This window comes from Bombus bifarius, unplaced genomic scaffold (genome assembly GCF_011952205.1).
Source record: "Bombus bifarius isolate JDL3187 unplaced genomic scaffold, Bbif_JDL3187 scf7180000008008, whole genome shotgun sequence".
NCBI lineage: Eukaryota > Metazoa > Arthropoda > Insecta > Hymenoptera > Apidae > Bombus > Bombus bifarius.
Window position 1 is genome coordinate 1 of NW_022884386.1, and position 23919 is coordinate 23919.

A 23919-nucleotide genomic window follows, 5' to 3' on the forward strand; every position below is an offset into this window, starting at 1 on the left:
TATACATAATTATAATAATTCTATTTATAATTAGGTAATTGTAAATATATTTCACGAGCACTGTCTTCCAACAGTTGGACATAAAATACTTTTTGTACAACATTCCTATACCATAGAGCTGAAATAAGTCGTATTTTTCTCTGTAATTATAGAATGTAAAAGAAGCAAGAAAATATGTAATTATAGATTTAAGAAGAAAATTAGTTACCGATTCTCATCTGCACTATTAAAATTACGTAGAACTATTGAATAGATTGATATTAGATTAAGTAGAAATATGGAAGTATATGAACATCAGTTTCTATGAAATATTTATACGATTTTAAAAGTCTTTATCTAATAGGGTACAATAAATGGAATTTCATTATACCAATACCAATGAAAAATTATATTCTTTACAGTTCTGTTGGAAACTAAGTTATCAGGAACTAAGTTGGAAACTAAGATATGTAGTAAATTATTGATAGCGACAATGTTAAAAGCAATTTTTACACATGAATACTGTCTGTTATATCAAATAGCTTTAATCCACTATGTTGCTTTGTAAATAATGATCTTAAAATAAAATTGTAGATATGGTACTATCCTATATTTTCCATGTATATTATTTTCACTATTTAGATTTAATACTTCAAGTATATCGTGTATGATTTAAGCTTCATAAATTACAACAGAGAATAAAACCATTGACGTATCATTTATATCCGATCTTGTAAGACAATCATATATTACTTAGAGATGATATATTACTCAAATACGTACTTACGTACCTGTTTTATGTATTTTACTTTACGAGCATTCTACATTCTAAATCACTGACTTCTTACTTTCGTTTCCGATTTTTATCGTTCGTTAACACGCGGAAGAGTTTTCGATTCTTCACAATTTCGCTAATTCGTGCACTCGATAAAACCTGTACAATATATTGCTTAATCGTTCTTAAATTTCGCTAAATCATACACCCAACGCAGAACGACTTTTCTTAAAAAAAAAGAAAACGAAGAGGGAAATGGAAGGAAAAGAAATAAAAAGAGAGAATAACATGCATAGCATTTACACTTGTATAATATCTATTACGATTCAAAGAGATGGGAACAGTGCGGAAGCAAAGATCGAACGTTCGATCGACGCTTGTGCACTTGTGTAACGCAAGCGATCTCGTACGACCTAGGAAATGCATGGGTTGGTCTGCGTAGTCTCATTGACTTTGTGGCCGCGTGTACGAATGCTGTAGCGCAGGCATTACGACACCATGCACACACACCGGAAAGATTTTTCAGAACGACGACGGTCTTGGTACAAGGAACTTTCGATCGCGATGGATGGTTCCGGTGCCGTGGAACTTGGAAAGTTTCTCCGCGACGATGCAAATAAAAGGTACAAAAGGGAGGGAGACCGGTAACTTTGTACGGTAACAGAAAAGCCGATAGTAGACACTCTGCATCATGCGAGACAGATTGTTGACAAAGATTCGAGTGGAATTTAAATGAGTACATATAATCCTGTGACACGTTGCGCAACATAAGGCATTCCTATCTAGTCCACTTCCGATGAAAGTTACATTTAGAATTCCACAACACGATGTACCGGTTAATATGGTGATAAATTCAGATGTCACCGTTGCAGCTCTTTACGGTGATTTCTCTGATCGAATATGCATATGAAGTATGGAAATAGCAAGGCTATATAATTATACATATGTATTTCTCTCTCTACAGAGGAATGTCGTTTATCTGTTTCTGTTTGTACCCTTTGACTACTTTGGCATTAATAACGATGGAAAAATGAAATGCGATAGAGTACCGTCAATTTGACGTTTAAATAGAAAATTCAAACTGCATGCGAATAGCGAAAGATAGAAGAAAATCTGTCGAATATTCGTAACAAACGTAGTCCCCTCATTTTCAATAATGTTGATTAAACGGATGTTATTTTCCACGTGGCTCCTCTTTTCCTTCAGGAATTCGATAAAGTTTTATCAGGGAGGAACATGGCTTAGGTGGTGGAAGTAATTTGTCGCACCCTGTGAAATTACGGTCTAGTAATTACGATGAAGTTACGGTCTTATTTTAGTTACAACTCTGTTTCTCATTAGAATTGTGCTGTAAATTGCAGGAAAAGTTCTTCGTTAACGTAACTTAAATATCTTCTTTAAGGCTGTCAATTTCACGATATTACGATCTTACGAATCTTCACTTCGTTTCATCTCAGTATCGTTTCATTTTTCATCAATTTATGTTCTATTTTTTCACCATGCAACAAGGGCAAGAGGGTGCGAGCAAGTAAAACGCAAACTCGAGATGCGTGCGTGTTGACAGAACCAATATTAACGTAATGTTGACGATCATTTCTAGTGCAAACAAGGTAGAGTCTATCGTCGAACGTGACTGATCGTATAGAATGAAGGATTGCATATTCCCTTCACGTCGCAACGCGTTGTATACTGGTACGGAATGCTAGAGATTTTGCAAATCTATAAGAAAGGGGCAGACAACGAAAGTATGGAATACGCCATTAGATAGATAGGCACGTGACAGTTTCTATCCACATATTTGCGTCGTGCTAAAAAATTTGAAGATTCCTGTTCCGGTTGTTTTGCGAGCTTGAAACGAAACTTTTCTCGAGGGCATTCCTACTTCCTACATTACGGATGTATTATAAATTTCCATTTTCCATGAAGATATTCCATTTGCTCGATTTTGTTGACACGTATAGCAAGTTTATACGTTTACGTAGAAAGTGAAGGGGAATATCAGAAATGTATGCGCTGTACAGCAAATAAGAGATGTTTCGTCATTTGTAAAGGAAAAAAAAAAAAAAAAGAAAAAGAAGGAAACTAAGTCAGTACGAAATCAAAGGTTCAAATGTTTCATCATACGCGTAGCAAACTAGTTCGCATTCTTGCTACATTATTATATCAGGCAACCATATGAACGTTTTGCAATAAAAACAATAATAATAGCCCCCGCGTCTTTCTAATTAAAACAAGAAAGTATAGCTTTATTATTTTAACGTTGATACGTTTGCATTCAAACGTCACTTTCGAATCTATTCGTACGGTATTCCTGTTACTTAGTTCACAAAGATTTCTTTAACGAATCCAAATGAATGCTAAATAGAAAATCTAAAGAAATAAAAGATACCTTTAACGGTTACTATTAAAGTTACGGCAGGGAAAGAAGTTAGTATACAAAACTAAAAGCGGTTCTTTATAAACGCAACAAGTTTTTATCGTTAATTTTTGTGATATGCGTACAAAAATTGTTCTCCCAGTGTAGATCATTAACGAAACTTTATATCGTATGAATCGGATCACGTAAACGAAGCACGCGAGGCTAGCGTGTAAAATCGGGCAAATAGCGGAAATAACGTGCGGAGATTGCACGATAACATAACGTCGCAATCGGTGCGTATGTATAGTGGGAAGCTCCTGACGCAACGCGGATTTCCACGCATATCAGAATAAAAGTAGTGCGAATGAAGGTACCTCCTTATTCGTCTCTTCCAAGTATCTCCATAGAAGAGGCACAATAGAGATTGATGCAAACGCCAAGTCACGATTTTGTACGTTGTACAACGAAAAGAAAAGACGAAAGAAAAATAAGACACATCGTTCTAAAGCGTGTTGCGTAACATGGGTAGACGCGTCTACGTCGAGCTGCAGCACGTTCTGATTTCTCGGAAACACCTGGTGTTCAACGATTTCGCGCCAATTTCTGGGGAACGAGGAAGAAGTTGCTTTCCTGTGCCATGCGAATAAATAATTGGGAATTTTCTTACGTAGTTATTAGAGAGCGACTCGGTACGAAACTCGAAACGCAGTAAACGAAAAGCCTGCAACTTTTGAAGGATTTATATTTATCTTCCGTTGAACAAAACACGCAGAACGAAACAATGGAAAATTCGAGGATTCATCGATCGATCTAAGTGTACTTTAAATTTAGCGCGGTTTTCAAGTATTTGCATATAATCTTACGATCGTGCAAGGTACGAAATGATTGAGAGATTGCATAATATAGATATGGAAAGTATTAGTCACAGTCAATGGTGTTTTTAAAGCTAATTACGAGTATCCTTCTATCATACGTTACACTTCGTGATAATATTTTGCGTTGCTTACACGTCAAAAATCGTTTTGCTCGATTTAAACGCGAAACAGATGAAAATGATACACGGGAAAAAATAATGCGTTCGAGCAAAAAAAAGAAAAAAAGAAAAACGTTTACATCACAATTGACGGAAACGTAACTTGTCGTATGCAATCGACATACCAGAAGTACCAATGTGTATGGTTGAGGCAACATCGTATCTGCATCGTTCCTCTTTGCACGCGAACGCCATCCATATGCATTCTCCGGCTGATCGAAGAAATCTCTCTTTCTCTTTCTCTCTTACGCGAACTTCCTAGACCATTAAATATGATTACCTGGCTTGCGGCACGTTAAATAACGGGATTTGCTAACCAACAGTCTGCGTGTCTTGCTATATACGAAAGCATCGGTTAGCACGTTTTAAAACTCGCCTGGTCGCTAGGAGATAAACCTGGCTAATGGTTGTTGTATCTTAAAGACCTGGTAAATATTATACGGTAACGAAACCCCGTTTCACCGTGGTTTATAAACTGCTTATTATTAAAACAGGTGCATTACCAGCGGTAGCCACCCCCTCTTCACGTTCCGTATCGTCGAAAATTCAATTTCACTATCGAAAGCGTTCGAATTAATTAAACGAATCGGATACCGTTTAGTTTTTGTTACGATTCGATTCGATCATTTCCTGATATTTCGCTGGATGCGAAGCAAGTTGAACCGTGTACAATCTACTATTCATCTCGTCAATTAAGTACAATTATGCAACTCGTGGCAGCAGCAACTTGCTTGTTTCTCTAAATCAGCGATAATTTCTTCGGCACGCGGTTCGAAATAGCGAGCAGGATGCTCCAATATAATTTTGCAATCGATAGGCGAATGTTCGAAACACGATTGTGCTGCTACGACGTAGTTTCCCTTGATCGTTGGACAAGGTCGATAGAACGGATATTCGCAGAGGGCATTCGTCAATGAGCTGAAATTGTCGTAAGCACGTCTCCTCGTTTCTGGCGAATTCGCTGAGCCAAGCAAACCACAGTCGCGTACGTACGCGACACGCTTCTGTAATTTCGTACCGCGTGTACACGTAACATACTCCAACGTTGCGCTCTCGACACCCGTCGAACACGCTTTTCCCAGATTTTAAAATTCGATCACACGGACACCGGAGTCACTTTCGGTTTCTATTTGTTATCAGATTAGCGAGAGCGTAAAGGGGAAACGAACGTTGCACGCGGAAATGAAATCAGGCTAAGAGGAGAAAGGGTTCTTCGTTTGCTAATTACTAGGAATTATGATTCGTTCGGATAATGTCGTGCCCATCAAGGAAATGTCGTTAAGTTCGGTGAAGACATTTCGATTCGGAAAAATTCTATAGAAAATTTATTAGCTCGAGAAGTAGCATCGTTGTGTAAGATTTGCATGAAACACAGAGAAAGAAGACAGGGGTTGGAATGGTGGAAACATCGAGATTGCTCGAAGAGAACGGCGGGCGTGAACGTCGTCAAACTCCGCGGTACAAGTTTTTACGCAGTTGAACGTTCATTTCGTTTTCCCTTTCTACACTATTAATTTGCGTGGCGATTCTATTCGCGTTAACGACCGTACAATTCATACGAGGCTTTTTCTCGCTGACATTTCGCTTACGGTAAAGCAAGTGTACCTCATAACGTAACATTAATCGGTGAAAGTTCTGTCGCGATTCCTCCCGATCGCGTAACCGCTAACGCAGCTTTTTTCCTTATCGAGCAATCTTATGCCTGCGAAGGTTACGTAATCGCTTTGTTATGTATAAAAAAATATCGCTTTATTCATTTATAAAAAACATATTATACAATAAAATTTAAGGTTCGGGATCACGGTGAATACAATATTGGTATATTCGACTGACGTCTACTACGAAGGGCACGCTTGTTCGTCGATTGGTGTTCACGTTTCGGCCAGCAAGCGTCTCGTGATCTCGGATGACCGAATTCACGAAATCAGCAATTGCGTCTTGTTGCAATCGATGGACAAGACGTACGTAGAAGGTCAAAGACTTTGATACTCTAGCGAGTACAAGCCTTTGCTTCACAAATGCTCGTAACCTCCATAACCTCCGCCAAGATCGTGTCCACCTCCTAAAGACAGTCCACCACCGAATCCACCTCCGTGTCCACCTCCGTATCCTCCACCGAGTCCACCTCCGAAACCACCTCCGAATCCACCTCCGTGTTCCTTCACGAGAATAGGTACAGCCTCCTTCACGACCAAGGGCACCTTAACAGGGTAGGGCACTGGTTTTGGTACAGTGACCGGTACCTTGACAGGTACCTTGACCGGCAGAGGCACCTTTATTGGCACCTTGACGGGCACCTTCACAGGGTAAGGTATTGGCTTCTCGACCGGGTAAGGCACGGGCTTTTCGACTGTAACAGGGTAGGGCTGAGGCACGTGGACAGGGTATGGCTTGTCGATTGGTACTTTGACTGGTACACTGACGGGTACGGGGACATGTTTTGTGACCTCTACTGGGTAAGGTTCTGGCACGTGGACGGTCTTTGTGACCGTGACTGCCGGGACGTGTTCCGCGGATATATGTTCGCTGCCACCAAAGCCGCCTCCGAAACCGCCTCCAAGGCCAAATCCTCCTCCGCCTCCGCCTCCACCTCCATAACCTCCTCCGAAGCCATGATCACCCAAGCTAAGCTCCAAGCCGCGTTTCGTCTTCTCTTCTTTTGGTTGGGCGCTAGACTCCGCGGTCTTTTTCGCTTCCTCGGCCACGGCCGACAGTACCAGGCCGCAGAAAAGTAAGATCTGGGGGAAGTAAATCGTAGATTATTAACATTGTTTCGAACGATATTTTCTATTGGTTTTAGAGGGGATTTTGATGGCGATAACATTTCTTTTTTCGCTATTACGAGCGACAAATAGCGAGAAAACAATCGTGCAACGTAAGTATTATTTGATCTTCTTAGGAGAAAAGTACACCGATTCGACGAATATGCTTCGATTGATTTGACCAATTGCACGAAGAACGACAACACGCTCAAATTTTCACCGGTAACGTCAGTTTCGTTCGCGTGGCTCGAGAGACGGGAATTCAAGTGGCTGCCTTACTGGAGCTACTCACTTTCAGCTTCTCTGTGCTGTTCATGTTGGTCGACAGTGAGCACACTGGTTCCTCGATGGTCTACCCTCGCTTTTATAGGGGACGCAACCGCCAGTCCGGCAGGCAACTCGAGCGTGCCGATGAAATTGTTGCGGAGTAGGAAGTTGAGAGAAGGAAAGGAAGAGAACGACGCCGTGGACGACGCTTTCCTCCGTTAGCTTTTGTCAGCCAACATTTAGCAAGTCGCTTCGCGTCCCGTTCAATTTCTTCCTGAATGCTGCCTAAGCTTTCGAAGCTTCTTTAACAATTCGGCAAATCCTTCGATACATTTTCGTCTCGTTCGATTCTTAATTTCACCTGTGTGCAAGGACGCGCCTCCAATTTCTATCTGGAACAAGTCGAAATTCGTCGAATCTTCGGAGGATGATAAAAAGAAAAATATCGATCGAGTTTCGATTCAGATTACGCTCGTCCGGATTGTAGAGCGATCGCTTCGAACTTTCTCGTTACTTACGTACGTTTGCCGAGCCAGCGAGTTTTCAATTACAGGATGAACCATCAGAACGAACCGGTGCAACTAATACGGATTCGACTCTGACGGTGTCTCTTTTTAATCCGATTACTTCTCACAATACGTTCCTACATCTCTGCACTCACATTCCCGAGAGCTTCATTAATATTAAGAGCTTAATTAAAGCGAGAAGCGAATTATTAGAAGTTCTCGCAGGCATTCGAGTTACATCCTCCCGTATCTTTGCACCTTTTTCTCATTGCTTCCGAGAACGAAGCAGCTTCTCTTACTACGAAACTCTCTATACACTTGTGCGCGTAAGTTTAATCTACGTTCCGTCGGAAACTTTTTGGTTTGGAATAAAACGTTCCTTCTTGGTTATGCGCTCCTATTAAATTCAGTTAGCGTACTTTAATGATTTCTTCGATACAAGGTAACGGTACTATTGATACGATACGAGGAAAGAACTATTTGAAAACGATGTAGGAGATCAAGTTTTAAACGACAAAGGATCGTAATAATAAAACGATCTATATTCTTGAAAGTAAAACTAACGGAATCGTCGTCGTAACGGATATATCGACTACCCAACCGATCGAACGTTATTTGCGGTTCATTCGCGTATGCTTCGGAGTTACCGCCTGCAACGATTTTTGGTTATCACTCGGAGATCCCACGGGCGCGGTTAATTTCAGAATGACTTTGTACCTCGATCTCGCCTATTCCAGAGCATTAGAATATCCCTGCGTATCCATGGTTTATCAGGCTTATCGGCGGGAATAAATTTCCATATATCTGAATTTGAATCTCCATATTTGAATCTGAAAATATTGATTTGACTCGTAGCCGTGCTAGCATGACGCGTTTCGACGGGCCGAGCCATCGCGACGTCGGTTCGATTGGGTTAGTCCGATCGGGCTGAATGAAAAGTGAGAGGAAGATGTTTGTCGATAGTTTCTGTCTCACCTTCAACCTGGATTAAATTGTTTTCGATGAATTTATAGTGATTTGCCGCGGTTGCAATCTCCTCGAACTAGAAAGTGATTTCCATATGAGAACGAAGTTTATCGATAGAAGTTCGATAGCCGTCTGTGCGTCATCGTGACGCGAAAGCGATCCGTGAATATGAAGTTTGGAAATTTATGCCATGGCATATCGGTTTGATATCGTCTCGAATGTCGAAGAGAAAATGTTAAGACGTACGTCAAGTGACATAACGACGCACTTTAATTAGACGAAACGTCGCGCCGGTAACCTGGTAATTGCGCAAGCCACTGTGACGCGAATGTGTTTGTTCGACGTTGCAGTTTCATTCATTGAATTTAAAGCTAGTGACACGGATCGATGCTACGACCTGGTCAATTTTACTGCGATTAATTGTAATTACCATGCCAGCACTGATACGTTTCGTGCTGCTATTACGCCGCATTTACCCCCCCAAGAATTAAAACGCGCGAAAGGCGTTAAGATCCATAAAATACGATCTGCGATACCTTCCACTTCTTCGGTTTTTGCGAGCGCTCGTACGTTCGTTTTACGTCGATGAATACGCGATTATGTAGTTTCTCCAATTTCTTTCCTTTTTACTAAATCGTTATCTGTTACGCAATTTGAAGCATTTCGGACGGATTATCTATCGGCAATTTGAATATTTATATAAAAAGATACGTGTTAAGAAATCGTTTTTAATTACGATCTGCTTGACCAAAACTTGCTTTACTCCGTGCAACACTGTACGTAATATTACGTACACGGAACTTTGTTAAGTACTCGAGATCGTATTACGTGGGGATTCTATTATACTCGTGTATGATTTTTGTCTACGATATTTCTGCCGAGAGTTCTTGCTTTCTAGTAATTCACGGCTATTTGTAACACACCAATTACATAAACGTCTGCATATTGTACTTCCTGTTATCGATACGTCGTGAATTTTTTATCGGTGCCTTTGGTTCTCATTTTCCCCAGAGCGATCTCATGTTATCGGTGTTGCTTGCGGAAAAACGCACTTCCTCGATCTTTCTCGTTTTAATTCGATCGTATCGTGAACCTTCGAATCACCGCCAGATGTGATTTTAGACCACGTTAGAAGGAATCGAAGCCCTCGAACTTTGCATTCGTGCACCACGGTTACAGAAATGCAGCCTAAAGAGTACGAAGTAAATCCCTGTGGTCGACGAGCGTACAAGCAGACGGTAGGAGCGGAATTTTCGCGAAGTCTGCATTTCTGCTTCACCGACCGCAAACGTAACCTTATGCAATAATCGGAAAGGCTTTCGAGTCGGCCAGACCGTAGCTCTCATGAATATATGGATGGATGTTCTCGCTCAAGGTGTTTATCAAGCCGTTTTCCAGTTACGCCCTCTCCCCTTTTCGCCCTTTTCGCGACTTCCTCTCTTCCTCTAGAAGCAAACATAATTCGCGTTCTAGCGTGCCTTCGCTAAAGGCATGCTAAAAGGTGTTTCGTCGTCTACCTTTACCCGTTCTCTTACCTTTTCACCTTCGTCTTGTCTTCTTCCTTTATTCCACTTGTCTACGGCCTCTATCCGGCATATTTATCAACAGTATTATATTGTGTGAATATTAATGAACAAGATTTTAAGCATTTAAACGTTCAGTATAGTACGTTCGTGATGGAGATACCATCGAATCTAATTTAACGATTTCTCGCTTTCGCGTTAGGAAATGATGACGAATATCTCGAGATATATTTTTGCCCTTTGCCAGGCGAGTTAATGTTAAAGGTACATTAGAGTCGTAGCCGAGCAGAGAGACTTTTTCTGCTCACGATAGAAGACTCCTTTCTAGCGGACTAGTGATACTTGTAATGAAAGTGGTCTCTGGCCAAATCACTTTGCATTAATTTCGTAAACCTGGTTAAAATATTAGCTGGCATGTCAGAAGTGAGAGTCACGTATAATGTCAAAGTATCCATAAAATGGTCATAAAACTGGTCCTGGTGAAAAGTTTCTGTCAGCTGAACGAAATATCGACGCATTCCCGGTATCTGTGTTATTAATTACCATCGCTAGATTTAACATCAACGCAAGACGTTTTCTTCCCTCTTCGGCCAGTTTATCGATCAGATTATAATACATTCACAGCTCGTTAATTGCTACGATATGTGTACGATAGAAACCAATTATTAGCGTGTTTAAATGCGGCGCAACGTTGCAATTTGCTATCCGATGAATCAGCCAAAGGCGAACGAACGAACGAACGATTCGTTTCACACGGCTACCGCAACGCACAAGAATATTGTAATTTGTTTTCTTTCGCAAAATTAAGTCACCTGTTGCTCGAAGGAAGCTCGAACCTATCCGACACACTGACTTATTTTCCTGTTTTGTCTCGTGAATCCGAGGAAAGTGTCGGCTAAAAGAAAACGACTGCCGCTAGAAACGCGCAACACGAAAGATCAGAGCCGGCGTAGCATTGACGTTAGCGACAATGGTGTCGTTCACCGTGACGCCTAACAACTTCCTTCGCATATCGTGTATCTATCTTTTTTAATTAACCAAGCATCGAGCATAATGCCGGGAATCAGTCAATTAAGTACATAACATGCGCGTGTCCGAGACAAGAGGAGAAAGTTTCGCAGCGAGTCGCGTCCCTTTGCGAGTTTCGTCGTGGCGCATTTACAATTTTTTTCCTTATTTAATTACAACTACATTACCGATGGAAATCGACGAAAAACCGGCCTGCCGTAATTAATTACGGTTCGGCTCGATATCTGGAAACGTGTGCGATGGCACGCAAGTGCCATTACCTTTGCGAGGACAACGATCCAGCTATTTTCACCGGTGTTACGTATATTACCAAAAACTTTCTTGTGCGAGGTATGTTTGATCGCGTAATGAGAGGCTTGGAGGTTCTGAACTACATTGTACGAGCGAAGATTTACGCACTCAGCAGCCCCGGTGAAAGAAACGAAGCACTCGAGGCTTCGCAAATGTCTATCGGTCGATTTTATCCTCGATATTAAACCCTTAATTATACCCCTTTTACAACTTCACATCGATTAAACCGTATTCCAGGTTCTGACATTACATTTATTTCCTCTCGATTTGATTATATAAACGTTACTTTATGCGTTGTACAATTGCTATAAGCAAATGCTTTAACGCGTCACGAAATTTCGTTAGACGTTTAATCGCATCTATTAGTCGATCGACGTAATCGAAGAATTCATTGCTGCAATTTATTGCAATTAAATTCGCTTTATCGAGCCACAGGAGACAGTAACGCGCGTGACGTAACGCGCTTTCGTAATAACGATATCAAATACCTGGCTACAATACAGACAATGCAAGGGCCAAAAAAGAGGAAAAGGAAAGAAATTCCCTTTAAGGAGAATTAGCGATCTTACGGTTCTTCTGTTCGATCGGAGAGATCTGAAAAATATTACCGTGTATCGAGAACGGAGAGGCATTGCGTAAGAGACCGAGGAGGTTCGATCGGAATTACGTCCGGAATCGTTTTTACGAGGCACGAGCGAGAACGACGGAATCTGAGGCGAGTAACGATCGCGCCGCTCCTTCCGAAGTGAAAGAAAAAGAAACGCCGAAGAAGACTGGTCGCTGCGATCATTGCACGCTAAATTGCTGGCTCCTCCTCGACGAGTGAACGGACAAGAGAGCGATTCGAAACAGTTCGAATGTACAGGGGGTATGTTACGCGTGCGGCAGATCCGGGGATCCGGTAGTAATCAACCAGCTGGTTGGTAGCCCGTGGGAAAACGGCTTAACGCCGAACGAACGCCTTTGCACGGTGTGGTAGCACAATCGGTCCACTTTAATGTTGGCGGACGAGTAGGATTTTCCGGGGAGTGGGCCAGTAGCCACGGCGAAAGTGCCGGTATATATGCCAGTGATTGGCGCGATGTAACTTCAGTGTGCACCTTCGAACGATACCATGAGCACTCCACAGGTGAGCTCGCGGTTCCCCACTATATTCATACACGATACATATCATAGATTATCGTACACGAAACGAACAAAGGGATAGGGATTATGTAAGGTGAGAAACGGAGAAAGTTCGCCAGCGATACGCGGTTGCATTGTTGCGGAACATTTTTCAAACAGGGAGCTACATCGAAGAAAGCTTCTATTTTCTATTGTTCTTTATTGCGCGTTCCCTCGACACTGTTTCTCTACCTCACCGCGTCTAGAGTGTTAAAGTCGTAGCCACAAGTCGGAAGAGCCGCGTTCTTATCGATAACACGATAACACGTTCGTGATAACTTACATTTATCGCTAGAGCTTCGTATATAGCTTTCGCCACGCACTTTCTCCCGTTAGGGTATTATGTAAGTTAGCTATTTTCAACAACGTAAATCACATTCGACGTAAGGAAACGTACAGACACCGCACACGATACATCACGTCTGTCGAAATACACCGTTCGTTCACTTAACCATGTTTATACCTTCAGAAGCTTATAATACTCGCCTTGGTGGCGACAGCCCTGGCCGGGGATGCTAAGGAGTCGAGCACGAAACCCGCCATTGAGACGAAAGAGAAGAGCAAACGAGGACTGGAACTGAGTCTTGGAGGCGGCGGTGGCCTAGGAAGTTACGGAGGCCTGGGAGGTCATGGAGGTTTGAGTCTCGGCGGAGGCCTGGGAGGCCACGGAGGTTTGAGTCTCGGTGGAGGCCTTGGTGGAGGTCTCGGCGGAGGTCTAGGTGGAGGATTGGGAGGAGGAGGAGGAGGCGGAGGCGGCGGCGGTGACGGAGGTCGTATAACTGGTATCACGATTCACCGAGAGAATCAAGTTCGTGTACCACAACCGTACGCAGTCGAAAGGAACGTAGCTGTACCATACCCGGTCCCAGTTAAGATTCCCGTGGAAAACCCAATCCCTGTGCACGTACCGAAACCTTACCCAGTTCCAGTAGAGAAAGCAGTACCGGTGCCAGTGGAGAAACCGGTCCCAGTGCCGTATTCCGTGCCCGTCAAAGTGCCCGTCAAGGTGCCTTTCCCGGTTAGCGTGCCAGTAAAGGTTCCGGTCGCGATCGAAAAGGAGGTTCCTTATCCAGTCAAGGTTCCTGTCGTCGTTAAGGAGTCCTACCCTGTTTTGGTTAGCGCTGGCGGTGGCGGTGGCGGCGGCGGTTTTGGAGGCGGATTTGGAGGTGGATACGGAGGTGGACACGGAGGTGGATTCGGAGGAGGTGGTTTTGGAGGACACGAACTGTCCCTCGGCTTACATCATTAGATAAGGATGAACTTCATCGACGTGGATCTTCATTCACACTCATATATTTGTATATAATGATTATATTTTTTTATGCAAAATAAATATTAAATTATTAAACGGTGTTTGTATGTATCGTGTTGGTTAGTTACAACGATTACCTTGAAATCCCTTAACCATTAAACGATTAGACTATTGAAAATGTATCTCGAGGTTTGGCGATAGGCTTTCCTTCTCTGCTCTTTAACGGCGCCGAGTAAATGAGCGTGGTTAGAAGATATCTTCCACCAAGGTATGAAGCGGAAAGTATATTTATGTTTATTCCGCTCTCCGTCGAGAGCTTGGCCATATCTTCCCGAGCTTCTACCTATGTACCTTCCGAGTTCACGTTTAGACGTCGATGTATCTTTCTAGAACTATAGTTCGATCAAAATGTTTAAATACTATATCCCTGTGATGTTACCGTAGGAACACCGAGCAATTCTCGTTTGCTATTCTTAATTTAATGCACGTTTCCGCGGAAGATCGAGATGAAATGCGCATTATGAATTAAATTATTACGCTTATCTCCTTTTTGACTCCTTTGCGTCGTTAGCACTTGTTTGGTTCCGTCGTTTCATGAGGTAGAATGATTGAAATTTCATTCGAATGCCGCTCTATTTCTGCACCAGCTCTTATATTACACCTTCCGAAAGCTCTCTCACTGCTTTTTGAAGGTTTGTACCGTGGAGTATTTAATTAATTTTTGGCTTTTTCAGCGAGCTGCCAATTTTAGAAAATCTCGTTACAGCCGTTCCACGATACAACGATCTTTTAATTAATTCGACGTGTACTATTATAATTTCTAAGAAGCTTTTGTTATCGCACATATTTCATTTCCACTAATTTCATGTTGTTTACATTTAAACAAAGCGAGTTGCGTCACGAAATAACATTTATTAACAAAATCTATTATATTACAGGGAACGAGCGTTTACATCGTGCTGGTTGTTCTAACAACGTCGGCTGCTAGTTATGGCAAGTACATGAGAACTGTTTTATTAATTACGAACATATTACGATTTCCATTAAAATTGCACAATGAAAAATCCGACAATGTATGTTGACTGAATGAAACAGGACAGAAAATCACGCAGGAAATATTCCATCGCGTCGAACTCGACTTCCTTCCGCCCTTCTCATATTTCCGTCCCATCGATGACGTTGCTTTTACTTTTCACGGAACATCTAAAGCGTCATATTTTAAAACGAGATAAAGGGAAAGTTCGGGAAACATTTTTGCTGTAGACGAAACACGCAAACGCGGCATATAAACGTCGCGACGTCTCTTCCCCTTAGCGACATCGTCGCCGCCATGAACATCCGGCACTTTAAACGGCGCGATTTGCTCTTACGGTTCGTTAAAGCTGTGCTCTCTCTGCCGCGCGAAACACCGATTTCTCGATACACGGTTAACCAGAATCCGTCTTACATGAACAGAGAAACTGTGGTCCGACATGAACGAGCCTGAGCCACGCGCACCGGAAGCAAGGTAAAGGTCAGACAATTTTTCTTCCGCACCCGAGTTCCTACATCCCGTTGTTTAGATGGCGCCTTAACGATGTTTGCGAGTAATTTCATTTCTAACATTTGCGGAGCAATCTATATAACTACGTCGTGTGTACACACATTCGTACGTCTTTCTCCTCTTACTCTTTCTTCCACCTTCTTTTTTATGTATCGGTCAATATTCGTGGAAACAGTTTCTCAAACATACAAATACTCCGATGTGGTTGCTATTGGTGCAAAAACATTGTTATCGTTTTGTAATTTTCGTTGTCCGCGTCGAATGTTTCGCAAAGTGAAAGTCCCATTTATTTCAATCGATCCATCGTGCAAATGTTTCTGCAAATCGAGTCACTCGGACGCGCCATTAGCATCGGCTTTCATCGTTTCTTTTTCTCTCCTGTCCCGAGGATTTGCGTACGTTCGTAATGGTTTAACAGAAATTTGTTCGCGCTAGAGACGGGGGTGGGAGGGGGGGGCGATCATCGATGTTTCGCGCCTAATTGCGATCGTTTCGAGCGGAGAGAAATCGTAAGGTCTCTCTTTCTGTCGCGAAACTAACCGTTCCGTCGAAGCTTGTGCAACCTCCCGACAATTTTCCATGCCACCGCGTCGCGTCGTGGCACAAATAAACGAAGAAACAGATGCAGTAATCTCGCTTCGGCAAAGCTGTACGAGATCCCTGACTGAGATGTGTTTTGCGTCAAAGTACGCTGGCTCGTCCTCTGTCCTTCGTCTAATCCCATAAAACTCGATATCCTTTTGATCTCGCAACGACGTTTCGTTATAACAGCCATTTTAATGCGACTCTCGCGAAACGAGATTACCTTATCCCGTAGCCTTACATTTGAAACTTACATTTGAAAATGGAATAGCGATTGAGTAGATTTAGCATGGCGTCCGTGATACTTTATTCTTTTACGAACGTCTAAGTAAGACATTTTTCTGCGAAGGAAATGCAGTGTATCCGATGGTAACGCGAACGCTCTCTAAAGTGGTTCTGCGGTTGCTTTTGATACTCGTCTTATTTTATGTTGTGTAATTTCACTGAAACGCTTTTTGGAGGTCAGGAGCACAGACCTGATTTCTCGTTTAAAGTCTCAACGAAGAACAAGGTAATTAACTCTACACGGTGATGCGAAATAGCTATCACGGTTTAATTGCCTATATAATCGTGACTTTATACGACACTAACGAATCATTTATTTATGAAATGTCAGATCGTATCTCTGGATTACATTCTTTGTTTCGTTCAATCTTAATTTTACCCATAACAGGTTCGCTCGCGTATCGAAATTTTTTCGATCGAATTCCGCGTTTCACTTAGTATCTTATATATAACATAGTCGTAAATCAAGGGGCGGAATCCTTGAAAACTCCATCGAGTTTCATACCGTATCTGCTTCTTCTGACTTTCTATATTTCGTAGCTCTTGCGTTCTCGGTATCTCTTCTCGTATCAGCAAACATCGTGGAAACTACGTACATATGTGCGTTTCGCCGTGTAATCCACGACGAGACGTAAGAAAGCTTGAATATCGTCTTTTTATCGACCAACTCGGGAATAATTACGATAGGTGGGCAGAAATTGTCAGTCGAATAAATCGTAACGATCGTTGGAAACGTTACGCGACACTACCGCGAAATTGCTGTTGCGTTGCTGCTTATCGTCGTAATAATTTTATTTTTACGACGGTGTTTCATCGCGGTAACAGCCCCCTTTTATCCGCAATCTGAAAAATTACCCGACTGCCGGACAGTCGGGTAATCATCGGTGCATAAACGGATAGCACGCGAGAAACTCAACCAGCTATGCGAAGATGTAACGCAGAGATTATATTATACACGTAATATCTTACGTCGTACGCGCGAAATTCGATTCGTCCCCGTTTCTCGCGCGGATTCTCTTAACGATACATAAAAATCTGGACTTTCTCAGAGTACCGTGACCTCGTCCGCGTCCACCAGGACTTTCTTCAACGAGAAACCTTCTCGAATTAGCAAAAGTTCGTTCAAACGCGAACGCCTCGCCAGCGAAGACGTTTACACAACTGAGCTACGTACGTTTGAAAGTCACCGTGGACTTGTTCCTCTTCTCTTTTCTCCGGGCACGCGACCATTTGCCGCAAAATTTCGAGGAGGAATGTCGAGCGATTTCCATCCTTTCTCGTTTCGCAATCGCGGCGAAAGAGAAAGGCAGGAAAAAGGAGCAAAAGCGTGGAAGAGACAAAGGAACAGTGGCGAAAGGAACGTTAAGGGAACCGATCGTTTTAGAATGAAACTCACGCATTCGATCGCACGCCTTTTCCCCCTTTCTATTCTTCCTTCTTCCTTGTGAGTAAGGCGAAAACTTGCTTTAAGCCCGGGATACCATAAACGAGTCTGTTTATGTAACGTAATAGAGCAATTATCGCAAAATCGATATTTCTTCGTCATGCTGTTTGATCCTCTTTCTTTTTGCTTCTTTCCATTGTCCTTCTTTCTATTCTTTCTTTGCCCTTCCGAATGGATACTCCTTTTACTTCTTCCTCTTTCTCTTGCGGTTCTAAAATGGTCCCGTATCAAGAGTTCAGGGAATGATGTTTCCATCTCTATCCTTTCTCTGTTTGACCAGCTCGTAACTTTTACACGAGGAGCAATAAAAGATTAGTTTAGGCCGGAATCCATGCAATTTCTCCGGAAATGGTTTTCGTAACGACGACGAGCGATCACCGGTTCTCCTACGCCGCTTGTAGTTAGACGGTGTTCCGTTTGGGCTCTGTGTATCTAGGATCTATGAGCTTCAGGTATAGTGTAAACGTAAATCATATATTAAGCTCGCTTCATACCGAAGTCCGTGTTAACGGACGCCTAATGTCCGATCGCCCCGATTTCAAGTGGCTCGAGTACAGCTGCTGCACCGGTCGCTGATATCTCGAGACAATGTTCTCGCAGATCGATAATTTGCTGGAAATTTTGGATCCTCGAAACGAATTTCAATATTAATAGTATCCGTTAAATATCGACGTAATTATAAGTACGATCGATTCGTATTTAGTAAAATAATGTTGGCGAAGAAAGGTTTCACGCTTACCACATTATATTCCATTCGAATACCGAAAATAGAAAAAGTTTCGCGTAGTTGGAAATTTTGCAAAGAGTATCCACAGTCGTTACGCTTAAACCAAACTACAGGATCATGTATACGTATACGTGGCGCAATATTAGCGGCTAACAGGATCCCACGGTGGCGCGAGAACATTTGTATTCCGACGATATTGTTTCAGGAGTTCGAAATAAAGCCCACAATTTGTGAGAGACCACTTTGCTCTTAGCGTTTGTAATGGTAGAACGAGAGGTTTGGAGCACAGATAATTTGTCCGTGAATGGAATTAACGCCGTTAGGAACGTTAATAACATGTGTGATTCCGAGTTGCTAATTAAAAGATTTACGTGATAATGCAGCGGTCGGTTAAGAGCCAGCGTGCGAAATAGTTTTCCAAATGCGATTCGCTTATTATATCAAGTTAACGCGAGTCGCGGACAAAGGCGCGAGTTAATATTTCGCACAAAAGGGAAGCAAATCTTGATAAAACAACGGGAGAGTTTTTAAAGATTCCGCGCAGCGCCGTTATAATCGAACGTTTTTTATCGTTTTCATACTCGTCGTCCCAACAGTAAATATCATGTTTATTCTTTTGTCTCGAGATTCAATTAAAATAGCGCATTTCATTGTCGTATCTCTAAAGATTTCGTCATCTGTAGATTCTTATTAGGTTTCAAGGTTGTCTACGCGATCTGTATGATATAGCAATTTTCTTTAGCGCTTTGTCTGAGATCTTGAACGATCTTAGCATCAATGGAAGTCTGTCATTGTATATCGATACGCGTTCTTACGGAGCACGGCTGCACGGTGAATGGGATCGACTTTCTATTAATTACTTCCGTAGATTGAACTTACGTTGACGTCACGTGATTACAGACTTCCACATACCCTATCCGCTAGAGCTACTACTTCCGACTATTGCACCGACTTTATCTGATTCGTTGAACTTGGCGTCTGGAGCATGCAGATATCTATATTCGATACTTGAGACGTGAGTCGGTAATTGTTAGAAGGTAATAATCTCTGCGGATGAAAAAAAAAAAAAAAATAGGTTGAAACATTTTTAGGTGAAATTCCATTCTTCTCGGGTGAACAAGGACATTTTTTTTCTACGATGGAATGTTTTATTCATTCACGATGGAAAGTATGTTGGAGAATTCAATTTTCTTTCAATTTAACAGGTAGTTCCGTACTTTCTTTTTGTTCCTCTTCTCCTCCCTTTTCACTTTTTTTTCTCATTTTCATTGCGTTCATTCTTCTCATTTTCACTGCGTTCATTCTTTCGTTCCCTCTTTCTCATTCCCAATTAAAGTCCTTGCCTTTTCCCTGATTTTCAGAAAAACTTTGTGATTTTCTTAATTTTTTCCTTTCAGTGCTCCATTTCCTGCCACGAATTCTCTCTTTCTTTCCTGGCTCGGTTGCTTCGCAGAATAAAAGGGAATTAATCAGTACTCGCCGTAACGGTACCATTTATATTCAATTACAACCGTGAAAGGATACACGTGAGTCGCTTCGTTTCTTTCAAGAATGTATCCTTTTACGTTTCGTAGGAAGGAAAAACGATGGAACTTTTGTTCAAATTCTACCCGAACGAATCGACCAAGTGTAATTATGAATTTCCACGGAAATTCCGATGGCCCCTTACGACCGTGCGTTTCAAACCGTTTTGTAATCCTTTGGAAGACCAATAATGGGATTTTCTTGGTTCTTTAATTTTGCGCAAGAGCGAAACTGAGTAAATGTCCCGCGTTTGGTAAAGCGATCGATGAGCTTGTGGTCGGGCCAGTGACTTACGATTTGTACGAAAGCTTTCGAGATTTTTGCACACTTCTGTACAACGAAAAGCTTTCAGGTGGAGTGGAATAATACATGTGCAAAGACCGAGTTAACATCCGTAGCATGCGGTTGATGTCCTTAACCTGATGACTGATTGAAACAAAGTTTCTATTTGATCAAACGATGGTTATCTTATGCTTATTTGCTTATAATATTGCTTATTTTGAACCACGCTTTGTCGCTTACATATTTTTCATTTTCAGAGTCATCTCGCTCGTACTCGTGTTCTTAATTTTAGATTAAATTTCACGAGCCGACAGGACGAATACGTGTCGGTAATTGTACGTCAAGCGTATCGATTAACCTAAATCTAAATTCCGCAATAGCGTTCAAACCCGCTTCTACGATAATTATTTGCCATATCGCCATAGATTTTTTTCTACTCGTAATTGTAGATACCGTCACACTGTAATAACGGTTTATTCCGTCTAATTGATTTCAATACGCTTGATAACTTTTACTGATCAAACGAAACAGTGAAATATGTACGCTTTTGTGATGAATATCCATCCATGAACTTTGATTCCTGCGTTCAATTTAAATCACTTTGCTTCTGTTAACACATTTACCATTGTTTCATCACTGTGGCAAACGAAAGTCTTTGTTGTATTATTCACGAACCGAATCAAATCGGGCTAATGTTCCTCCGCTGTAATGTTTCTTTTTCATATCTGATTCTTGTGTATTCGATTTCATTAATTTCAACCGTTCGTTGTGCCAATTAGATTCGTATTACGAAATAGCATTTTTCTGTCTATTCAATTATTTCAGTTTAGCGCGTTAAAAATATACCGAATCATCTTTCATTTACGATATGTTGAATATTTTTCCTGGAGAAGGAACAATAACAGGAAGGAAAAGGTTATAGCAATAGGGAATCTAAGCTGGTTGTATCACGATGGTACACATGCCCTTGTCTAGACGAATTCCCGAAGCTCCTAGACTCTCGATCGTAACGCTAGGATGGGTGAATATCGAGAGATATGCGAGCATTCCTCTATCCTCCAAGTCCCTACGGGTACCATAGCCGCACCATAGATAGAAATGCGTTTATATCGAGATGCCACGTAAATCGTGAATTCGATATCGAAGAGAACTATTTCGTTTCGATCTGATCTTTTGCTTCAACGATCTACGTTACGATTAGGAATATTTTATTTCTTCGTTTGTTTGTTAACAAATTAGATCGATCGATCGTACATCTTCGTCGATACGCGCGAGATATTACTTTCATATGGTTTAATTAACTAACAGTACGATTCGGCGAAGCGTTCAATTTTTGCGTGCACTGTTCGAGACGCTAATAAAAACGACGAGAGAGCATTGGAAATTATTTTACTTTTTTGTTCGCGTATATATCCTTTCAAGTATGATCTTTTATACAGACATTTCTCGTATCGTTAAGAAAGTGTTTCGTATGGTTTTGAGTACACTGGCACCTTCTCTTCGTTTCGAGTCTCATCGGAAACGTTTCGAATTCTGCGGCAGCCTGGGGGACAGTGAATCGATCGTTCGACCCCGGGAACAATTGGGTCGCTTCAATTATGCAAACCTAATTTTCGCCATCTGCACGATTCGAAAGTGTCGGATTATTACGGAAAATCCTATTGGCAAAAGCATGTCATCTACAAAAGCGTAAATAGGGCTGTGCACACGAGCTGGAAATCGTGGATTCGGTGGTGGCCAACTTATAATTAGTTAATTGCGTTCGAGATAACGATGCTTCTTTAGCGAGGCGGAAGTTCCAACTATAATAATACGTTAATTAAGAGCGCGCAATGCTCGTAACGTAATCGCACTTTTTAAAACGAGATCGACCAGAGAAACCGTTTTCATATTTCCTTAATAAATAATTTCCTAATATTAAACGAAAAGAACACGATATTTGCGAGCAGTGAAATTAATATTCGGGAAACCGTGTCAGTTTTACGGTAGAAATGAAAAATTCTGATTAAAGCCCGTAACCGTTGAACATTTAAAAATGTATTATCATTGCCGACGATCTTTGAGATTCCATACGGTTCCTTTAAAAGCATCGAAATCTTGTCGTGATACCCGTAAACGAACAAAAGAGGAGGTTATAAGGTACGGTACAGTTATTGGATCGTGGCTCGACTTTCTTACGACCAGACTTCCTTTACGAACAAATTCCTCGGCTTAACATTCTTTACGAATGTCGTACTGCGGAGTTTGATTCTTGGTTGTTCACTTGCTCGGAAGGTTCCAGCTATAAGTCACATATAACACACACGGTCACATTTGACAAGTTGGTGCAGTCGATGGCGTGTGGAACATCGTCGACGGAGAAAAGTAATTTGGTTTGCTCCGCAAACACTGCTAGAAGTTCAACAGGAATTTTCAGTTGATCGTAGAACAAGGAATTGAAAATTGTACGAGATGCGATACTTTATAATTCTGTTGCTCTTCAAATATACAAATATGTGTATTATACACACGTGTAGCATAGGTAATGACAATGGGAATTAATTGGAATTCATAGCATTTATGGATTAGCGAAAGTTCAATCGAGGTAAAACAGTATCTGTGTTGCGGTCGTTTGGTATTTGTGTGATGCGGTACAAACAACTACAGATGCGAAGGATTCGATACAGAAACTACTGGATTGGGTGCAGTCTGCTATAGACTATTTCAGGCTCTTGGATAACGTTATATAGTAGATTAGTTAGAAGTTGATACAAAGCATTAGATCTGCAGAAACTGATACAGACAGCATTGAATTATCTGAAATCTATACATGCAACTCTGAGTCGGTAGAATATGATATCGACCGTGCGAATATTATTAGAACACATAAACACCACAATAAATATGCAAAAACCCCTATATTATAGACATCCAAATTTCTGCACCCTGAATCTTGGACCACTGCGTCCAATATCAGATTTTGTGTACACAGTGGAGCTTGCGTAGTATTCTACGGATCTGATTTCGCTTCCGTAGAATTCCTATTTGAATGTTTGAATCCTTTTAAAAGGACTTTACATATAGGGCGTTTATTAAATTAAATTAATGAGAGTTAATTAAAAAAATATTGTATTACCGTACTCGACTTTATCGATACTTTTTCGTTACACCTCATGCATACATAAAAGCAATAACGCTTTCTCTGATATTGTTTATATTAAACGACCCACTATGTTTATTTGATCGTATAGAGAGGAATAGAAAGGTATTATTTTATACAGTAGACATTTCTGTTTATAAAACTGTTTGAATTTTTTAGACGATATAAAACTTACAATTTTTATAAGATTAGATTTATTAAATCCGCTGAAAGCTAATACCCTGTGCTTTTATCGATCGGAATTAATTTTTCAATCCCTTGCATCGGGGCAATTCATAACGTAGCATCCGGAAATGGTCAATCCACGGTTATTTTATCAAAAGTCTTAACACGAAGTGACAAGGTAAAACCTTCGCAAATGGACCAGCAATATTACGTATTGATACTTTTAGATGTCGTCCGTTCTACAAAAGCCTGTTAAATAATATTGGTACGATAACGAGCTGTGCTCATAAAATTCAAACATGAGAAGCCCAGAGAGTATGGT

General features: G+C 41.4%; 2 protein-coding genes across 2 annotated transcripts; one reads left to right on the top strand and one right to left on the bottom strand.

The window, feature by feature from the left end:
- Positions 1-5899: 5899 nt before the first annotated feature.
- LOC117206629 (probable H/ACA ribonucleoprotein complex subunit 1) lies at positions 5900-7325 on the bottom strand. Its single transcript, XM_033446135.1, has 2 exons — positions 7201-7325; positions 5900-6884 (listed from the first exon to the last, which is right to left on the bottom strand). Exons 1-2 carry the CDS (start codon positions 7222-7224, stop codon positions 6159-6161), a joined length of 750 nt encoding a protein of 249 aa, XP_033302026.1. The 5' UTR covers positions 7225-7325; the 3' UTR covers positions 5900-6158.
- A 4400-nt stretch (positions 7326-11725) lies between these two features.
- LOC117206640 (elastin-like) lies at positions 11726-13958 on the top strand. The gene is made up of 2 exons (XM_033446149.1): positions 11726-12619; positions 13124-13958. Exons 1-2 carry the CDS (start codon positions 12605-12607, stop codon positions 13901-13903), a joined length of 795 nt encoding a protein of 264 aa, XP_033302040.1. The 5' UTR covers positions 11726-12604; the 3' UTR covers positions 13904-13958.
- The last annotated feature ends 9961 nt before the right edge of the window (positions 13959-23919 follow it).